This window comes from Zeus faber, assembly GCF_960531495.2.
Source record: "Zeus faber genome assembly, chromosome: 2".
Lineage (NCBI taxonomy): Eukaryota > Metazoa > Chordata > Actinopteri > Zeiformes > Zeidae > Zeus > Zeus faber.
Window position 1 is genome coordinate 30,201,024 of NC_137189.1, and position 22,500 is coordinate 30,223,523.

The following is a 22,500-nucleotide window of genomic DNA, read 5'->3' on the forward strand; positions in this document are numbered from 1 at the left end:
GAGGATGGAAAGAATGAAGAAAAGAAAAAAAGGCAGAAAGTAAGCAGAGTTTGAGAAAGAAGGGACGCAAGGAAGAAAGTAGGAAAGAGAGAAAGGAGGAGAGGAAAGAAGGAAAGAACGAAAGAAAGAAAGGAAGTGAAGAAAGAAAAGCATCTTTAATCTAACAACTCACTGCCATTGTATTAAAGATACATTTTTGGAATTGAGACACTTTTGTGCAGTGGTGGAATAAGGACCCCAAGGACAGGTTGACAATAATTCAGCCTACACCTGATTAAAATGTTTGTTTCCAAAGTTGTTCTCGCGAAAACGGAATACACAGTATAATAAACAGTCTTTCCAAGTCATATAAATCAATTCATCTCAAAAGGTTTTTTCGGGTTTATCGTCACAGTTTAATTGACTCTTTTGCAACGGTTTTGGCTACACATAAGGGACTCGAAACAGGACATTTTTGCCGCCTCCTACTGGCAACCTGCTGTAGCCAACACAACGCTTTCGATGTACTGATGTGCAGTTGCAAAAAGTGCTTTTATATAAAATGTGATATTACTGAATGATTATTAGGCTCCTGATGAAACGGAACTCAGGTGAAAGTAAGAGTTCAACCTCCAACAAAAACAAAAGAGGTTATTCATCAGCGTTTGAGTAAAAGTACTCGGTTGCTTTTCCATCGCTCCATATTGTTGACACGCTCCATATTGAATTCACGCCAATTCTCTGAGGACGACTAAGACAATGTAAAGGATCTGAATATTATAGATAACAAGACTCATTATTCAATCACATACCACATATAATTATCCAATAGTAAATATTCATGTCATTTGTCAGCCACCTTAAGTTCTGCGTTCTGCTTCTTCAGCGCCTCCATGGTGTAGGCGAGTTCCTGCCAGTCCTCCAGCCTCTGGCTGGCCAGCCGGACCAGTGGCTCCACCTGCTTCTTGGCCTCCAGCCAGTCGGTGGAGTCCTGCAGCATGTTGTGGAGCTGCTTGGTCCGATCAGAGAGCTTGGTCTGGGAGTCCTCCCAGTGCCCCTGGAGCCGGTCAACTACAGTTCACAGAAAGAGAACCATGCTGCAGTGACTTAGCTCCACAACTTAGACCCATAAAGAGGAGCAAAACACAAGGAACACAAAAACATGTTCTGCAACAGTTAGTAGAATATAATATATCATAGAGCCAGGGATTAGATAGTTAGATGGTTAGATGGTTAGAGGGATAGATAGATAGATAGAAAGATAGATAGATAGATAGATAGATAGATAGATAGATAGATAGATAGATAGATAGATAGATAGATAGATAGATGACAATAAAAAAATAAAAAAATAAAATAAAAACGGATAAATGTGGTCCTGTACAAAAACCAATGAAATGAAGTTATAGCAGTGAGTCAGAAAGCAGCACCTTAAAATGAGAGAAATATGGTCATGTACACTAAACCTAATGACAAAAAAAATGATATAAGCTGAAATGTTTGACTAAACAAATTGGAGGTGGACATGGAAAGGTGCCCCCCCCCCCCCCACCCCCCATCGTTGGTAAATGAAAATAAAATAATAAAGAGGAATAATGATCCATGAAATTCATGAGAGTGGCCAAACCTTTTGCTGTACTGCGCTCAAGTGAGCCGTAGTTTGGGGAACCTAAGCTCCATCAGCCACTGTTAGTGTAATTCCTATTTCTATTCATATTATTACAGGATTATCAATATCACTGAAAAATATCAAATACAAGTGTGTGTGTGTGTGTGTGTGTGTGTGTGTGTGTGTGTCGTACTGCGCTCTGTGATGGCGTTGCGTGTCTCCTGGTTGCTGGTCTTGTTCTTGAGGTTCTGGGCTGCAGTGACCTGCCTCTCCAGCTGGGGGCGGCGCTGATCCAAATCGTGCAGAGAAGCCTGAAGACATGAAGATTAAAATTATGTTTTATATTTATATATATATATATATATATATATATACAGGATTCATTCTGGCATTACAAAATGAAATTCAAGGATTTTCAAGTACTTTTATTCAGTACTATTTTTTCATTTTCAAGGACTTAAATTTAAACTTAAATTAAATGTAATTAAAAAAAAATCGAATTGGCTATTATTTATATTATTATATATATATATATGTATTATTAATTTCATTGTCATTTACTACTATAAGTGTATATTTCCAACCATGATGGATTAAATTTAGTTTTCCTTGGCATCATCTGTCTCAACTGTTCTCGTACTATGGTACGCGTACCACTGGTGGTACCATCTCCAAATATTTGATATCTACTAAATATATTTTTTCAATGAAATAAACTCATTTAAAACATATAATACTATTAAAATTCTAGAACATTTTTAATGAAAATATTTAAGCTAGGAGATGACTGAAATGTAATTTAAAATAAGTTTCCTTTCCTGTAATATTTTCACAGGGAAGACACGTACGTATGTACGTTCCCTCTCGTGGCGTCCGTGATTACCAGTAGTTACTGTACGAGCTCAAACTGTGACGGAAGGAAGCGGAGGTCAGATTAATTGTTCAAAAACACTGCAATGGTGGCTCCAAACGGAATCTATTAGGAAGAGAAGTGTGGATAAGGAGGACAACATCACAAGCAGCCCCGTTGAAACTGAAGTGGACAGTGAACGGAGCGCAAGCGCCAGTGAAGTCTCCGCGGCACCAGATGACGTTAAAAACCCACTGACTGAGCTTGTAAAAAGTAGTCGCTACTATTCTATCCAGCGAGATGAGACTACTGATTTTGCAGATTTGGCCAAATTTTCTTGTTCACATCAAATATTAATATGGTGGTGCAGCTCAGGAGGACTTTCTGTTCTGTAAATGACTGGAGATCAGATCTACAGCTGAGCACATACGTCCAAGATAATGTACTCTATTGGAAAAAGTGTGAGTTTGAGTCCGCACGGACGGCGGCAGCCCTATGACAGGGCGTCACAGCTGAGTAGCAGCCTGGATTCACGAGGTGGCACCTGAAAAGCGATGGACACACCACAGCATCCATCGCGAGGCGGTGGATGCCGAAGAATTGAAGTCTGTGCTGGATTCAGTTGTGAAAACTGGGAACTTCATTAAGGCCCGACCGGTGAATTCTCCTCTGTTTCACTTGCTTTGCAATGAGCTGGGCAGTGAGCATGTCCAACCCTTGCTTCATACGGCAGTATGTATGTAAGGTGGTTATCAAAAGGGAAAGTGCTTTCCAGGCTCTTCAAATTACACAGAGTTCCAGCTTCTCTTACAGGGACAAAAAGTTCCCCTTATCAGATGTTTTCAAAGATACTGTGTGGCTCAATAAACTGGCATACTTGTCGGACATATTCTCTAATTTGAACGAAGTGAATGCGGTACTAGAGGGACTCTCCGTCAATGTTTTTGATGTGCAGGACAAAATCAACGGCAGGCTGAAAAAGATGGAGTTGTTTAAAATCAAAGTCAAGGCGGATGACTTTTCAGCTTTCCCGGCTTTGGAGAGTGTCCGTCTGACAATGACCTGACCATTGATGATGGGGTGAGGGACAACATTGTTGCGCATCTCGTCTCGCTCAGTTCCGCGAATATTTCCCAGTGACGACCGAAGCGAACAACAACTGGATGACAAACCCGTTCAACATCGAAAACTCTGATATGCCCAAGGATTTCACTGTTGGTGAGCAGGAGAGTTTAATGGAATTGTCGTGCGAGGAAACATTGAGGTCTGGGGTTACTTTCAAGGTATTCCAGGACTTCACTTTCTGAGGACAAAATCCAAGCACTTCAGGCACCTCAAGGACCTGGTAAGAAGCCTGCATGTACAAACAATCTATCTATCCATCTATCCATCCATCTATTGATCTATCTATCTACCTACCTGTCTTTATTTCTACTATTTTGTTGTGTGACGATTTATAATGGTCAAGCGACACAAATCATATGACATGGAACAAAGCTCTCAAATCATATTTGAGTCCACAGTTGTATTCTATCAATAATCACAGGTGATTCACATTAGCAAACCCCTCATCAACTGTCACAACAGAAGGGTGAAACCCCCACCGTTGACCCTCTGACCACCTGACCTTGAGCGCGCTGATGTTGCTGCTGATGTCGTCCAGGTCGGCTACCACCACACGCTTGTTCTGCACCATGTGGTCCAGCATCGTCAGCCAGTCGGTGAGCTCCGCCCACGACTTGTTGAACTGGGCCAGCGCGGCGGACTCTGGCTGAGTACTTCCTGTCAGCATCTCGTCTGGGACACGTGCACGGAAACACACACACACACACACACACACACAAATTATCGAGTACTATTATCCAAAAACTAAAAGATCACATAGAATTCTGTCTCTAAGTGAAAACACAAACCTACATGGTAACATTTACTCATTGTAGCGGACCAAGGGGCGCGGTTAAACTGCGGCTGCTGAAGGCAGCATGGCTTCCTTTCCCGCAGCTGCCCAGCTGCCTCGAGTCAGCCGAATTAGCGCTCGCACGACGGTGATTAGTCTGGCTTGGGGCAGGGAGCTTTCTTAATGTTTGTCCTCTTGCAGAGGGGAGCTTGTCAGCCGACCAGGACAAGGGGAAAAAGAGAAGGGTGCAGGCTGTAGTTAGTTCCCCTCCCTGATTTTCGGCACGGAATGGCCGGGGTTTCACGCATTGATGAGAGAGGCTGGGGGAGTGTGCTCACAGTCGGTAGGGAGATGTGAATGTTGTGGCGCACACGGTTACGCGGTAGTGTTGTGGGCGGGTGCGACGGGTGTGGGGAAATTTCAAGTGGTATCTTCCCCTGTCCCCTTGAAACTTCCCAATTGACAATATTCCGCTGGAGCAGTCACGGGATGACACCCTATGCGGGGCCTTTGAGGGGGTAGTTAAAATCTATGGCGTATTGATGCGCCCAGACGGCGCACTCACTTACCCATATTTTTTGGTGATTCGGGACAGGTTATAACAAGTGAGCTGTGAAACTCAGACAAGAGAGGAAAGAGAGAGACCGAATTGTTGGTCCTGAAGAACCGCCAGGAAATGCTCTTCCAGGCGGCTCACCATATCTCGAAGGCCAGTCACCTAGGTCACAAAAAAACACATCAGCAGATAATGGCCTGCTTCTAATGCCCAGGCATTTGGGCAGATGTGCGTAAATGGTGTGCTGCGTGTCCAGAGTGCCAGTTAGTCAATCCTCTGGCTATGCCAAGAGCACTGTTGAGGCCCCTAGTTGAGGTCCATTTCGAAAGACTCTGTCTCGGGTTGTTGGACCGCAGTGCCCGCGGTTATTGCTTTGTGTAAGTCCTAATGGATTATGCAACCAGGTACCCTGAGGCAGGGCCATTGCACAGTATTACGGCCAATAGTGTGGCGCAGGTGCTGTTTCAGGTCATCTCCCGAGTCGGGATTCCGAAGGAAATCCTGATCGACCAGGGCACTTCTTTTATGTCGTGTACACTTTACAAGTTACTGGCCGTCCATGTAATTCACCCCCAAACAGAAGGTCTGGTGCAGCACTTTAATCAAACGCTGAAAAAACATGATTCAGAAGTTTGTTCACGACAATACCCGTAATTGGGACAAGTGTTTGGACCACCTGTTGTTTGTGGTGTGGGAAGGATGTGGGAAGTCCCCAGGCTTCCACAGGATTTTCTCCCTTTGAACTCCTCTTTGGCAAGAGACCCCAGGAGTGGCTAGACCTAATTAAAGAAAACTGGTAGGAAGGTCCAAGCCCCAGTAAGAATGAGATACAGTATGTTACGGACCTGAGAGCAAAGTTACATGCGCTGATTTGGCTGTTGTCACGGGAGAACTTACTCCAGGCTTAGCTCAGCTCAGACAATTTGCACCGGGAGACAAGGTGTTGCTGCCTACGTCCCGCTCTAAATTTCTCGCGAAGTGGCAAGGGCCTTTTGTGGTCACACGGTGGGTTGGAGGAGTCGATTATGAGGTTGAACGGTCTGACAGGCAGAGGGCGACACAGATTTATCACCTGAACCTCTTAAAAGAATGGAGGGAGGGGGCGTCCATGGCTCTGGCCACGCCGGTCATTGAGCGGGATGAGTTGGGGCCAGAGGTTCCAAAAGCGGACGATCATACCGAAGCCCTGTTTAGCAACCATCTCTCTCTGTCCCAGGGGGCGGACGTGGCCACACTTTAGCGTCGCTTCTCTGATGTTTTCTCCTCCCTGCCAGGCCTCACGTACTTCATACACCACCCGCCCCAGGGGTGAAGGTGCGCTCTTGGCCATATCACCTGCCCGAACATAAAAGCAAGATCGTGCAGGCGTAATTGGAGGCCATGCTGGACATGGGGGTGATAGAGGAGTCCATGAGTGACTGGTCTAGCCCCATCATGCTGGTGGGTAAGCCTGATAGGTCAGTCCGGTTCTGCGTAGATGACTGAAGGGTGAATGTAGTGTCAAAGTTCAATGCCTACCCAGGTTGATTTTCTTTTCACGACACTGGATTTAACCAAGATTCCTTTGTCTCAGGAGTACAAGGAAAAATTGGTGTTCTCCACTCCGTTCAGGATGTACCACTTTTGCACACTTGGGTTGTTCAGTGCCCAGCCACCACTCATGGGCCGTGTCCTGTGTCCGCATGCAGCTTACGCAGATGACGTAATCATTCACAGTGACCGGGAGGGGCATATGCAGTATGTGGGCACAGTGCCTTAGGCGGGCGGGGCTCACTGCCAACCCAAGGATGTTTGCCGTGGGACAGAGGGAGGTACGGTAACTGGTGTACAACTTGGGTGAAGGCCTGGTCCGACCCCAGCTTGATAAAACCGCTGCAGTCGCAAACACACCGAGACCCAAGACCAAGAAGGAGTTGAAGCAGTTGTTGGGGCTGGCCCGCTACTATAGGAGGTTTTTGGGGCTAACAAGCCCCTTGTCTGCCTTAACTGGAAAGGGTGCTCCAGATCCGGTCCAGTGGTCAGAGAAGTGCCAGCAGGCGTTTGGGAAGGTAAAGTCCGCTCTCTGTGGGAAGCCAGTGCTGTTTAACCCTAACTTCTCTCTCCCTTTCTGTTAGCAGATAGCGTGTCGGACAGAGAGCCGGGCGCGGTTTTGTCCCAGGAGGTGGAGGGGACCGAGCGGCCGGTGTTGTACCTCAGCTGCAAACTGTCAGAGCGGGAGTCGAGGTACAGCACAGTGGAGAAGGAGTGTCTGGCGATCAAGTGGGTCGTCGGTCCCCTCCCCTATTACGGCCTGAGACGCGCTTTCATCCTCTGTTCGGACCACGCCCTGCTGCCGTGGCGCCCCCACAAGAAGAACACAAAGAGACTCCCACACTCATACAGTCAATACATAACTGCAGTCACCCTGGATGAAGTGAAAAATGCAATTCCAGGTGCTTAAAAAAAAAAATTTTGAATGGGAAATTATAATTCCCATCTCTACACCTAGAATTAATTGTTTCCATAGTGAAAGCTAGCCAAGCTGGCACCCAAAAATCCTCAGAATTCTGCGTTCCTTATGATCAAATTTTAACAAAAGGAACACGATGCTTACTGGCTTTCTTGGCCACCAGTAGAGTAGCCATCCTCTCTTTGTGCTGCCGAAGCAACTCCAGTATCACAGTCCAGTCCTCTTTCAACTTGCCATATTTCACCTACAGGAGAGTGAACACGCACACGCACACGCACACACACACACACACACACACACACACACACACACACACACACACTCGTCCATGTTTACTTTAACAAAGTCCGAACATATTCAAGCAATTAATTGAGAAGAGCTTTTATCTTGAACCAAAAAACATCATTAACTTTACCATTAACTTTTTGATCTTCAACTGAGGCAACATTCTCTGACACAAATCAATACAATATAATAGGTTTGGTAAACCCGTTCAAAGCATGGGTGAATTTAAGGTTTAAAAAAAAGAAAGAAAATGTTTTGTATTAAACTGTATTTGGCTCTCAGAAGCCAAATACAGTTGTTGTATTTCTTATTAAAATGTTGGTTCCCATCATTTATAACTGTTCATAGCAACAGCCTCTTGCAAAATGCTTCACTGTTGAGAAACGAACCACTCTGCTGCAGTTTCTCGTTGTGCTCAAATGCAGTCCAATGGGTAAAACATTTCGGCCTTTAAATCGTTAAATGTCCTTTTCAAAAACGGGAAGCTGACAATTCAGGCAGACAGACTTTATACTGTATGTTTGCAAAAGGTGACAAACCCAACATTTTATCAGGTTATTTAGGAGTCTATTGACCCCTTTTCAACAAATCAGCTCTTTTCGCTACATTCGCACTAACGTGAGAGACTAGAAACGGGATTTTGCTTCGCTTCCTACTGACAACCTGTTGCAGCCACGTTATGCTTGTGACATACTGCATACATTACAATAAGTTGTTCACATCAACAAATAAAATGTGCCATAACTGTTATTCAAGACATGTTAAAAATAGACTTACAAAATGTAGGACAATATTGTGCACAACTAAGCACAGCAAGAGTCTGTAGCAGAGTGGTAAGTTTCTCGGTAGTAAAGCGTTGGTTGTTGATATAAACAGTTGTAAATGATGGGAACTAACATCTAAATAAGGACTGGGTTGAAAAATTGCAAACCTATCCTTTAATTTCCATCTCTAGATCCTTGCAGAAGAACTTAAAGAACGTTGACTAAAGGCAAAACTGAATTAGAACTACTCCTATCTCCTGAAAACATAATTTTGCATAAAATAGTTAGTGAAATGGTTGGTTATGTTTTGGGACAACAACGGTTGTAAAAGTTTCCTTGATGCCCTTACTCTTTCTGGTTGGCTGGGAGGGTTGTCCCTGTAAAGCTGATTGGCTTGTTCCAAAACTGACTCCACCTCTGGCTGCTTGGCTTGCACTTCTTCAACCAGCTGGAAGAAAAAACATTTGTCAGTATTCCCTGTATTCCCTTTTTTTTTCATTACATCAACATGAAAACATACAGGGAGATACCGTCGTACTAATAAGAGGCCAGATGTCAACGAGTGATATTTCAAAAATGGTTTACCAAAGTCTCTCATCATTCCTCGTATTGCAGCTCTGAACTTTTAATTTCACAAAAGTTATGAAAAACACAATTCATTTCAAGACACAAAAACCTTGCTTAGGTTCCACCAGGGATCACAATTTTGTTGGTTTGAATAAAGGATTTTCATCTTTTTCACCATACCTTGGGCTCCACCTCCTCCGGGCTGCACTCCAGTTTGGTTCTGGTGCTGGAGGCCCAAGCTGTCAGGCCATCCAGCTGATCCTCCAGCATCTCCAGCTCCCTCAGCAAGCCCTCAATCTCCCGCTGACGCTCCGGCAGTTTCTTGGACACCTAAAAAAAAGGAATGGTTAAAAGATGCAGCTATTTAGCTGAGGCCAATAAAAGAATGCCGGTCAACCCAGCTCTAGGAATTCCTCTCTCTTGCTGTCATCCCTCACCCCCTCGTCGACGCTGTATCCCTCTGTGTTTCTGGTTTCTAGGTGGAAGAGTTTGTTGCCACTCCTTGCTCGATCTCTACCTCAAGGTAGAGACTGTTTTTTGCAGACATTACCTGTCTGGAGTTTAAGTTTTGTTTGTTGAAAGTTTCATTGCCCCTGTAACTTGTGTAATTTCAACCTGCGTCTGAGTCTGTGTTTGGAACTTCTACTCCAGTAGTTCTCAATGTGGGGTCCAGGGGTCCTTCAAGAGGTTCTTCCCCAGCAAAATGATTGATAGCTAAACTTACGCATGATTTCATTTTCAAGACATTAGCGGACTTTAAAAGCAAAAGTCCAAATCATTTGAGCTGCACATTACCCGGACTTTACCCAGCCAGCACCCTAGTACAAAGTCCGGGTAATGTCAGATTGAGCAGTATGTGTGAACAGAGCAGGTAAATGTCCCGATCATTCACAGAGAGTGGGTGTGTCGCGTGTTGAAGACATCTCTATCATACGCCAGTAATTTAACTTTGGCGGATCTTCATGCACAGAGCGTAACTGCTTGGTAGGTTTGGGCAGATTTACGATTAAAATGTCTATCGGCGACCGACCCTATCAATCGCGATTGACATTGATGACGGACTAAAACTTTTTTTTAAAGGATCCGCCACGAAAATTCCGAGCATTAAAACGGTGTAAGTGCAGTTTACCGTGTTCTGAAACTGGAGTGGAAAGGGAGATAGAGAGAGAAAGGGGGTGGAGGCTCTCACCCTCTCCGCTCAGCGCTGTTGAGAAACTACTCTGGATCTCACTTCCCCGCTCTACAGTCCCGTACAGAAACTTAAAAAGGGGCAGGTGCTCCAAAAAAGAAAAAGAAAAAGGCACATGGACCCCCAGCTCCTGTTGTAGACATTTTGCTGCTCTGGGCAAGCGGAGCAGTACAGCGGAGTGCAGATCGCTGGGACGAGACACCCGTGATCTGCACTCCGCTCTGCGCACATTACAGCCCTCCCCCCTGCACTTGCATGCCACTCTATGTGCAGATGTTGTGTTGTGGAAAATGAAAAACGTAAACCTGACTCAGAGAATTAGGGTGGAGGTTTTTTTTGTTTCTCCTCCAGACAGAGGTTCGTGCAGGCTCCCATGCCTGTCTTTTTATTTTTGATCTATATATTTTTGTTTGTTTCCTACATGTACTGTATGAAACAACATTTTTGAACACAGTTAAAGGACTGTCCCGTTCCGTTACAAAAAAAACCCCTGTGCATGGGCTTGGCCGATTTTGCACGATTGCCCAAGCCTACTGCTTCGTACTCCCTTCTGCTTTCTTTATTATACCTTTCCACTCTCTCGTTTATATTGCAGATACACCCAAATACATGGTGTATGAATGCAAAAAAAACGCAACTACTGATAAGTCGGTAGCCTCGTCCGCCATCTTGCAGTAATCTACAGTAAAACTGCAGCATCATTGAGTCATCTCGTCACGTCCTGCCTCCTGCACACTCTACTCAGGCTCCACCCCACGTCTAAACCAAGCTGATTATTTCCAGGTAGTGTAAAAGCATGTGACACAGACAACCTCTGTTTTTTTGCTACATGTGTGAAAGGGTAAATCCGGACAATGTCCGGATATTCAGGTCTGGACATTTCATATCCAACAATCCAACAAATATTTTCTCAGTCTCGGGTTCCAGAGACTAAATCTAATCAAATGGGGTCTATGGTCTAATGTGTGTAAAATTGAGGGTCCATGATATGTAAAAGGTTGAGAATCCTTGCTCTACTAGTCACTAAATTGAAGCCGTTATGCTTCACTCTGCGTCCATGACTGCAGCCTGTGAGGGTGCTTTTCCTATGGCCTGGCCTGGCTTTGGTGATGATGGCGGGGGCTGTGGGAGTGTGACAGCGCTGCTGTTTTAGGGAACTCCTGTATTGTGGGCCTCTTTTGCCATGCCCATGTGTCCATCTGGGCATTTGGCCCCAGTCCCTCTTCTTGTTACCGCTTTCATTACAGTTCATATGAAGCCCACAAGGCATCGACAGGGCACCTGAACATCTGAATACCTTTCAACGTCCATGGTTTGTATTTAAACAATTATATGTCAACCCACCAAGTAAGTCTTTGTGCAATTTGATTCCGATTTATGTCTGATTCATGCAGTAAGCAGGGATTCAACATTCATTACTTCTCTCTTAGCAATAATCTCAACAGAATTAAGTGGTCTTAAACCTATCTCCTCCGCTGTGACTAAAATTCACTGATGACAGAGAATCCTGCTGAGGGATTTGATTTCTTTCCATGTCATTATAGTGATAACACAAATGATACCATTGTACATAGGCTAGTTTGATGTTTGGATCCATATTTAGTTGAGAGATACGTGTTAAAAGTTGTCTCCCTAAGCTACTTCTCAATTAAAATGCCAAAAAAAGAGGCTGTAACTGTGCCTAAGGGGCAGAGAAATAAACAAGCAATGGCACCAACCTGTGCCCAGCGAGTATTCAGGACCCTGATGTCTTTCTGTTTGTCAGCAGGGAGGGTTATCTGTTTGAACCTCAAATTGAGATCCTCCATCGTCCTCTTCTTACCAGGGAGCTCATCCACGCAAGCCTGATAAACAGACACACACGGACACACACATGGGTTTCCTGTTGGGAATCGTTTTTCTAACCAAAAGATTTCTTCACAGTTCTTGTACTGCACTGTCGGAACATTGTTCAGACAATGCTCATCATGGACCCTTCAAAGTATTACTGTCCTAAAAAAGGTGTACCATTGAAAAACTAAGAAAAAACAACTGATAGTAACTGAGTTTCCTACCTGGACCTTGTGCAGAGTGTGCCTGATATGCTGTGGTTCAGCTGGCTGCAGAGGGATAGCCAGCACGCCGTCTGCTTGGTCCAACCAGTACAGGAAGCCCCCCACGTCTTCCTGCAGCGCTGATGCTGCAGTACGGGCCTCTGCAGACCTGGGGGAGGGAGGGAGGGATGGAAATATGTACATACTGTGACAGACTAAAGAAAAAAAACAAAATAACAACTGTCCTAGTAAGGTGTTGGGCCACCACGAGCCACCAGAATAGCTCCAATGCACTTTGGCTTTGACTCTGGAACTCTACTGGAGGACAAGGAACACCATTCTTCCAAAAGATATTCCCACATTTGGTGTTTTGGTGATGGTGGATGTTGGATCACTTTTTTCCACATCTCTGTAGGCCTTTTGTATCCTGTATCACTTTTTAATGAGATGTTTATGTACTCCATCTACTATAGTATCCCTACTAATGCACAAGCGTCACAGTCATCGAATGTGCGCTTAGCACCACAATTTCCAACCTTATTCACTGACGTCTTTCCCATAGATGGAAATGCAGATATTAAGACACTGGCCATCCGTGCACCAATAATGAACCCTTTTTCCTCTTTCAAAGTCATTTAGATATTTTCATCTTGCCATCGTGATCCAAAATCAAGGTCCAGTGGGCCTCTTCAGTCACAGAGCATGATGGGATGTTGCTTGTATCAAGCGCTACACCTGTATGGAAGCACCTTCATTTGTTATGTTTCTCTATTAATTTATTCAGCTTTTTTCATACATTTGTCTCATGATTCTACCTGTCGGTGCCTACATAAGGAGACACATAAAAGAGAGAGAAACTGGCAAGCAGACAGACAGACAAATCCAAGCCCACCTTCTCTTGCGTTCGTTGAGCCCCTGGATCACGTTAGCCCAGTGTGCGTTCAGCCCTTTGAGCTGCGTTCGGAGTCGCAAGGCGTCGTCCGGCGTGCTGAGCTGAGCTATTTCTTCTCCCGAGGAGTTCACCCTGCCTAGCACCACTTCCTGGACCGGGATGGCCTCTGCCAGGTCCTGCACGCGCGGGCGCGCGCGCACACACACACACACACACACACACACACACACACACACACACACACACACACACACACACACACACACACACACACACACACACACACACACACACGTAAATTACATTGCAAATTTACATACTGCATTTAGAATGGCCCTAAAATGGTAGGATTGTTGAGTCCATTACAACCATATTGTATTGGCGCACATGGAGATCACAACACAGAAAAGAGAGCTCCAGAGCTTTTAAAACTTCACATAACGACAAACTGTCGACAAAAGTTGACTCAAAGCATCTGCAATGGAATCTGGAATGTGAAGTGTGAGAGAAAAATGAGGATGATCAATTCTTTGAATGATAGAGGACAATAGCCTTTTTGTATGTTACATAGCTTTTAAAAAGTCCTTTAGAGCTCACATGAAGAGACTATTCCTTCAGATAATGCCACTGTGGCAGTTTCGCCGACCACGTGTTCAGGGACCTCCGCCACAGAGACACAGAAGACGGAGTTGTAGACACCAGTTTATTGTAGAGAGTGGGCCAGTTGGAATTAGCCAGGAGCAGATAGCATGTGTCATGAATTAGGGTCCTATCCTGAGTGAGTGTGGGGATGGGGATTTTACCTGTTGCTCGTTAGACCAACCAACGAGCAACTGGTATGCAGCCACTCTGAACCCAATCACCTAGATCCAGGTCAGGTGTGACTGCCCAAACCACACCAACCCCACACTACAGCCACGCTGTATTGTAAAAACCCAATCACATTCCATCTTTACTCAACCTTGTGGGGAGATGAGGATAATCCCAGGGGGCTTGACAGAGCATTGTGGTTTGTTTTATAGCACAGTAACATTGTACTTGTGACCGGAGTTTGACTGTTAAATCAATGTACGAGGGAAACACGCGGGGTAGGATTGGGGGGCATAGTCTTGTAAATGACAAGCTGACCAATAGTAGACAACCTCTCATCAGTATCCACTGTATAGGCCTCTTTAGCAGAAGCAGGGGCCGACTGATCAGATCACTGTTTCAAACTCTGTATCTTTCTTTTTATTTTGCAGAATAACTATCTCAAATACTCTTAGCTTGTTTTCCGGTAGCGGGCAGATTAACCTCACTGACCATGCAGTGAGAATTCTCAAACAGAAGCGGAAAACAATTCTCTTGTTAGCTTAAGGTGCATGTATATGCATGACGTGTTAATGTGTGTGTGTGTGTGTGTGTGTGCATGCTTGTGTGTGTTTATTAGTTGAGGGAGGCTGCATGGATCGAGGAGGCTGCAGCTGGCAACTTGTCATTTAAGTTACCAGCTGGCCCAACAGACGCAGACGCACACAATATCAGAGATAACGTTTGGTGCATGGGTGGCACTTGGACAACTCCCACTCCGCCAATATGTGCAGGTGGACACTGAGGGATGATCACAGCCACCCTAAGTGGACTTGAAACCACAAACCCACCCACACACACACCCACACACACATACAAACACACACACACACACACACACCGCAGGACAGAAGCTCCCTAAAGTGACTTCCCCATAAAAGCGGGCCTTTTGAAAAATAATCAAACGCAACAAAGCACTGACTGCGACGACAGTTGCGACACCATAATCATCTCCCAGGAAGACAAGTCTGATAAACACCATGTACATCTTTCTTCACAGTGATGTAACAGTCAATCCCTCCATCCCTTTATTACTCCCTTTTTTAATAAACTACTTTTCTGCTTGATGTAACACTACGTTGTCCATTCAGATAGTGTAATAATGTTAAATGAGGCCTGGCGGAGGAAAGCATGTATCCAGACCACACCGCACCTCGGGATGTCTGGAATTGCAACGCTGCTGTTGTTATTGGATGGCTACACACAGCTAAATAGTTGAATAAGATAAGATAAGGCTTTAGTGATCTGAATCAGGATCTATTTATCTATTTAGACATATACTATGAAATTATTCTGGTGAGGTGCATTTTACTCGATATGCACTATTTACTATATGCTATATGCTTGGCCAAGCCGCGGCTGCACATGGCCGCATCGCTTCCTTTCCCACAACCGCCCAGCTGCCTCGAGTCGGCTGAATCAGCGCCCGCATCACGCCGATTGGTCCAACTTGGAGTAGGGAGCTTTCTAAATGTTTGTCTCTCCTGCAGAGAGGGATCGGTGCACGGGCTCGGCAGCCGACCAGGAACCAGAGCGGAACGTCATGCCTCCTTCGCCCAAAATCATTATTGATGAATTATTTATCCTTTTGACCAGTGAGCCTTTCTGTTCACCTATACCTATACTGTGTAACTATACTATGTAACTATGCTACCTAACTATGCAACCCTACTATGTAACTATACTATGTAAATATGTAACTATACTATGTAACTATGCTATGTAACTCGACCATGTAACTATTCTATGTAACTATACTATGCAACTATGCTATCTAACTATGTAACTTTGCTATGTAACTATGCTTTACTATGTAAGTATATTATGTAACCACAATAAGTAACTATAGTATGTAACACTGTTCTCTACTTCAGCGTACCTGCTAACTGAGCTCACAAAACTATTGAGCTCACAAATTAACATAGTAGGTGTATATTTTCATTCTTCTGCGCTTATGTATGCACTGTATGTGTCTTTCTGTGTGTGTGTGTGTGTGTGTGTGTGTGTGTGTGTGTGTGTGTGTGTGTGTGTGTGTGTGTGTATGTGTGTGTGTTACCCTGAGGTGCTGTCTTTGTGCGGCGGACTCAGTCTCAGTCTGGTTCAGAGTTCTCTCTGCGTCTCGGAGCCATTCCTCTAGAACCTTTTGGTCCGAAACAAACTTCTGCCACTTGGAGTTGGACTCCTCCCAGCGCCTCCAGGGGGCAATGCGTGCAGGAACACACACACCACACACACACACACACACACACACACACACACACACACACACAGACAAACGCAGAAGAAAGTCAGACAGGCAAAAGCAAGAAACACAGACACGTTTCGCCAAGAAAACGTCTTTCTTTCTTTCTGTCGTTCTTTTTTTTTCTGACTTGGCTTTCTTAATTTACTCCTTTTCCTTTGCTCCTTTCCATCACAGCCTACATCTGTCCATCTCTCTCCTCACTCTCTTTCTAACTTTCACCTTATCCTCCATCCATCCATTGCTCCCTTCCTCTCTCTGGTCCCTCTCCCTTACTTCAGTCTGTCCCTGTAGAGCTTGTTCAGTTTGTCCCAGTTGGTGGTGAGCAGCAGGGAAGTGTCCTGGGTCCTCTGGGCTTCCAGCGGTCGGGCCTTGGACACCATCTCGTCCCGCCGGGCCAGAGCCTCCTCCACTGGCCCGCGGAGTTTCTCTACACTCCCCTTCACGTCCTGGAGGAGGTGGAGGGTCGGGGGTGTATTTAAAACCATGAAGCCAAGTGAACAACAAGTTCAATAACGCACACAAAGTACTGACCTTAAGGCAGTTTTGTTGCTGTGGCAGGTTGTAGTAAACCGAAGGCCAGTACTCAGGAGAGTTCAGCATGAAATCTGCTTCCGAGACCAAACGCAGCAACGCCTGCAGCTCTGTAAGGTACTCCTGAACACACACACACACACACACACACACACACACACGCACGCACACGCACCCACACGCACACACACACAGAACATATACCAGACACACAACAGACTCATATACATGTGTGCACACACATACACGTCCAATGGAAAACAGACATAAAGGTAGCATTTGCACAAATATATATGAGCATACACACACACACAGACACACAGACACACACACACACACACACACACGAAAGCACACACATCCAGAGTCATGCAAAAAGGACATATGAAGGTCAGAACACGCAAAAGTATAAACTTCACACAGAACAACACATGGAAGCTTGCCAGCCTCTAAGCAGGGGAGAGAATCCGGCATACAAGCCAAATAAACCCATTTGACAAGGTTACTATTTTGTGACTATAAATGCTATTATAATAATTATGGGATAGTTTTCTGAATGTCTGAAGGTTTTTTGGCAAATTCGGTAAGGATTCCCTCCCTATTGTAGACTGCCACGCGACGATCAAATTATCACTACAAAAATTAGAACGCGACCTCCTTGAAAACTCCCTCCTAAAAACATTGAATGTTTTATATCGTATCATGGTCAGGGTAAGTGTAATCAGACTCATCAATCACTCAAGCCACAATGACACTTTAAAGTGGTAATCCATAAGATTATTTAGAAAAATACAATCTGAAACAAGTATAAGAACATTTGATTCGTACCTTTGAAGAAACAGCCAATAAGTCTATTTGGGTTCTGCATGTGCTCCTCTATTTGCTTTTGTACATTGTTGGTGCCAGGGTCAGCCTTTTCCCAAAAATGCATTGTACACAGCATGTGAAAAAAGTGAAAGGCAGCTAGGTGTCGTCAGTAAATTGTCGATATTGTTGAACATTCGCAATAAAGAACAGTAACCTCAGATCAAAAAAAGAATACAATTTGACCATCTTCAAAACCAGATGTTGGAAAAAATAACTTTTCAAATGAAATTCTGGGACCACAAAGACGATCTTATGGATTACCACTAATTGAAATTCCTGTATAACCTGATAAACAATTAGGAATATCCAATTTGATGAATCAGATCGATGGGTATTATAGTACAGCAGTCCTTTTCTTTGTCTTGGATATGGACTGTGATGTTAAATTAATCTTCTGCAACTGTCAATGGATGTTGGCTCTTGGCACTTTTCTGAGTGTTGGGCATTATGAGGAGTGGCAATGGTGAAAAGAAGAGATACATCTGCACCTATTTCAATTACATATGAATTTATATTACGCTAAATTGGCCAAAAACGGGGGCTTATTGTGGCTTAATGAGCTAAAATTTACATGAAAAAGTCTGAAAATTAAACCAGAAAAACCAAAAACCTGAAGACCATGAGCCTTTACATAGTCAGAAGGGAAAGTGTGAAATAAATCAGTCATCAAGTATTCCTTTAAATAAAAAAAGGCATAAATTGGGCAAATTTTGTGGCTTAATGACATTAAACAAAATGAGATAAATCCGTCTTTAATTCAGAAAACAGGGGAACTAATATGTGAAAACACTGAATTAAGATCAAATCAATAAGGAGGCTGGTTACCTGATAAGGCCATTCTCACCCTTTTAGGACATCTCTGGCTCCTACGTGTTTCAAAAAGTGAGCTTTGTTTGTTTCATGACAAAGCCACATTCAGCGCTGACCCTCAAACATATCCATAATCATCCTTCATCACTCTGGAAACAACTTGTGACGGGCCGTTTATTCTGCGCTTACGTGCAGTTGTGTTTGCTGAGTAAGTTCAATGCACGTGAAGCCACTCAGATGGTGAATGAGTAATGAGCCGCTCGCTCCCTGACCACGATGAACAATCAATCCATCCCATCAGAGCACGCTTAATGAGGCTGATGCTACTGAATAAACCCTCACGCCACAGAGCAGCGCAGGGGGACTCGGGGACATTAAAAGGACCGCACCGGCATCGGATCCACTTTTTGCCCCTTTACTTGGCAACACACACTTTTGACACCACACTTTTTTGATTTGTTAAATATTGCCTTTATTTGAAATGGTTTAATTTAAAATTCTATTAAATATTGTCGTTTAATGTAAAGTTATTAATTTCAATTTAAAATAATGAAATCTAAGACGATCACAATAAATCACAATAAATCTAAAAATGTGAGCTATCATCAGGGAAATGGTCAGCGGGGTAAAATGTAAAACGTGTGCACTGACCAGTAAAAGGGCGAATACTCCACTTGACACCAATATGGTCCTTTAACATTTCCGACTGATTATTTCACTTCACTGCGCAACCGTTGCAAAAATGAGAAAACGCTTTAGTAGTGAAACTTTAAATAAGAACGAAGACCCTATTAACTTTAATTCTCAGATTTTGGCTAAAAAAATTAAAGTTTCTAGAGTGTAGAGTATTATATGTATTTCCAAACCATGTTCTGAACACTTTTTGAGTGTAACCATGACATATACAGTACTTCTGTGTGAGACTGTTTAGCAGTTTTTTGTGTTTACAACAGTATTTTATGTTTATTTCTCACAAGCTTTCGCGCTGTGTACTGCAGAGGTGGAAAATTCTAGTTTCAGAAAGTAAAACTCCACTCCGGGATTTTGAGCCAACCGTGTGGATTTGACAAATTAGGTCCAACTGACGGTTCGGTGCAGGACTGGAGCAAAAACACGGCGGTAGTTTGACTTTCTGGGCCTGGAATCTTCCACCTCTGGCCTACTGTGTGTACTATGTGTGTACTGTGTGTGTAACGCGCATAGATGATGTACGGTGAAGTGAAATCGGCAGCCGCTTGTGGAATGCCCCGCTCTCATTGTCTTTTCTTTTGTTCTGCGATCACGTCCTCCAGAAATACGCTCTCTCACACTGGGTTTTTCCAAGGGGAGTTTTTAAAAATTTTTTCGACATGCTTGATCATTCATCTCCCTCCCTCTCTCTGAAATAGATGTGTCTTTTTGTTACTCAGACAGTTATTCATTCACTTTGATTTGAAAAACCCAGGGTGAAAAATCACACGTTTGCCGTTTTTTTTTTTTTTTTTTTTTTTTTAAACATCAAGCGTCCATACGCATTGACGGCACAATCCCAAATTACTTACTGCTCTAGTCTATACAGACAAACACAAAACCAGAACGTGCACATGTTGTTTCAAGGGCGGATAGAATATGCATTTCGGGAACGATTGCAGCAGCACGAGCGTCCCCGCTCAATGTGACGGGAATTCTACGCTCAACCAGGAGAGGGGGATGCAAAGATAGAACAATTATATTCATCTTGGACAAAACATACAGTCACTTTCATGTGGATATAAGTAACTGAGGTGATTTACTGTTTTGCTCATCAATCTCACCCGGACAAGAGGCCGTTGCCTTGAAGTGAACCGCATCATAAGCACATTCGTAACACATGGTGAGTACATTACAGTCCCTGTCAACACTTTAACTCCGTCAAAAGGGCTTAAAGGATGTGCTTCCCCATATATAAGAACATAACCTGAGAATTGTCACATTATGTTTTTAATGTTCCCCGCTGCAGCCTGGTCTTCCTGGAAGGGGGATAGCTCCCTCTGTGGCACCTTCTCAAGGGTCCCCCGCGCCCAGGGGGGGGGGGGAGGTTTCTGGGAAATGTGAAGCCCTTTGATGCTGCTGCTACTGTGATTGAAGGTTGACTGAAAGAATAGCCCGATTGGTTTGGGTCAATCTTGGTTTAGTGGACCATCGCCCCTCTCCCCCCTCGCCCTCGATCTCTGCTGTTTGAGAGGCCCTTCAGCTGGGTTGTCAGCCGGTGTCAGGCCCCTTAAGGGCCCTTCCGCGGCTCCTGCTGCTCTCAGTATTAATGACTGGTGCTCTCAAACATGCTCAGGCTGCTGTTCAAGGTAAACCGGAGTAAAAACAACCGGCGACCATAACGACGTGTAATGTGCTTGTGATGCCACTCGTGGTGTAAAGTATTTCCAGATTCCAAGAGATAAAATCACCCGGTCCCAACATATATTTTGTCCAAGTTTGATTTATAACTTATGCCTCTGGAACTTGTGTTTTGGGAGTGGTTTTTTGTGATTGGGATGACTGGATACATACATCTCCAGTGATTGGCTGGTCGGGGAGCTGCAGGAATGGGAATGTGATTGGTTGGCAGGAGGCGTGCATGCATTGGGACGAAAACCAGACATGAGGGTGGAACATGTGAGCGAGTTTCACATGGCAAATGAAACATGGAAACGATGAAGCAAAAAAAATTTAAAATAATAATAATAATTAAATTAAGAAAAGACAAAACGTAACCCTTTTAGATTTTGTTGAAAATGATCGGAAAAGATAAAAAAATGAAACAATTGTATTAATATTGCCGCTAAATTAAATTGTTTTTTAATGGGTATAAACTTTAAAATAACTGAAAATAACTGATATATTAAATTTCTTAGGTAATTTACAACAAGCAATATGTCCATTATAATTATTGCAATAGGCCTTTAATAGACATATTGCTTGTTATTGGACTAAATTATGATTTGTATTAACACATAATTAGGAAGTTTAGATATGAGATTTTATTTTATATACATTGCATCAAATGTTTTAGAAATTTAAATAATAACATATAAATGAAATATAAGTAATATACTATAATATCTCAAGAAATAACAAATGTTGAAATTGTATTCTTAAAATTAAGTGTACTTTTAACAGCTTCAATATTAAAGCTCAGATGTATGGGTGCTATTCTCTTTTAATGCTTCGGATGTTGTTGATTGTATCATGAATTTGCAGGTTGGGTTTGATTACAGTTTTGATGGATTAAAACATTAGTTTTGTATAGAGAAAAACGCTAGTTTTGTGTAGGCCGTAACAATCAAAAGATGAGCCTGTCGAGGGCCTAGTTCGTAAGACGTTTTCCCGTTGGTTGGTTTTCACTCTTTGGGGGGGTTACTGAGGCGGACAGTTAGTATTATGCACTCTGCTAGTTAGCTTAGCGTTATTGTGAGCAAATGCACAAGTCAGACCTAGTGGAACTCACACTTTGTCTTTTGAAGGGTATGAACTTGCCCTCAACCTCAACCCAGCGTGTGTTGAGCTGGAGCTGATGCGGCTCCACCAGATTGGCGGCTCCAGCCTCTGACAGCTGATTGGCTAAGCCCTGCAACTCCTTAAGCTCCGCCTTCTTCTTCTCCAACTCTGAGCCAATTTCCTATTGGACGAAATCAACCATGAAGTCACTTGGTGTTTTGCTAGCATTTCGGGTGTGCGGTGTATATATATATATATATATATATATATATATATATATATATATATATATATATATATATTTACACAGAAAGAGACTTACAAAAAATAGCACACACCGGTACACAATGTGATGTGCACGTACTGTGCATACACACACACAGCGGAAATGATTACGTAACAAATACAGAAAAACCTTTCGAGTCACACACACTTTCAGTCCAAAAAATAAAAAAAATAAAAACACAACACGTTAAAAGGACACAAAAAATTTTTTTTCTTATTTTTTGGTCAAATAAGCCAAATCAACACATGGACTGCAGCTATTTTCATGATATCACACACACACACACACACACACAAAAAAAAAAAAAATTCTTAATTTAGGCATCCGAGGTAATAACAGGTGCTTTACTCAGGAGGGTCACACAGCTTTGAGACTTTATTCACATCAGGAAA

General features: G+C 43.5%; 1 protein-coding gene across 3 annotated transcripts in view; it reads right to left on the reverse strand.

The window, feature by feature from the left end:
• Window positions 1-22,500, reverse strand: part of dmd (dystrophin) — a 177,783-nt gene that overhangs the window by 71,578 nt on the left and 83,705 nt on the right. For all 3 annotated transcript variants that reach the window (XM_080024117.1, XM_080024116.1, XM_080024118.1), the window contains exons 35-47: window positions 21,833-22,003; window positions 16,696-16,818; window positions 16,438-16,610; window positions 15,976-16,111; window positions 13,071-13,246; window positions 12,200-12,347; window positions 11,864-11,989; window positions 9,137-9,286; window positions 8,739-8,837; window positions 7,485-7,584; window positions 4,066-4,235; window positions 1,782-1,899; window positions 839-1,050 (exon numbers count right to left, since the gene is read on the reverse strand). In XM_080024117.1, the coding sequence (XP_079880243.1) occupies window positions 839-1,050; window positions 1,782-1,899; window positions 4,066-4,235; window positions 7,485-7,584; window positions 8,739-8,837; window positions 9,137-9,286; window positions 11,864-11,989; window positions 12,200-12,347; window positions 13,071-13,246; window positions 15,976-16,111; window positions 16,438-16,610; window positions 16,696-16,818; window positions 21,833-22,003 (1,902 nt within the window). The remainder of the gene's footprint in view (window positions 1-838; window positions 1,051-1,781; window positions 1,900-4,065; window positions 4,236-7,484; window positions 7,585-8,738; window positions 8,838-9,136; window positions 9,287-11,863; window positions 11,990-12,199; window positions 12,348-13,070; window positions 13,247-15,975; window positions 16,112-16,437; window positions 16,611-16,695; window positions 16,819-21,832; window positions 22,004-22,500) is intronic.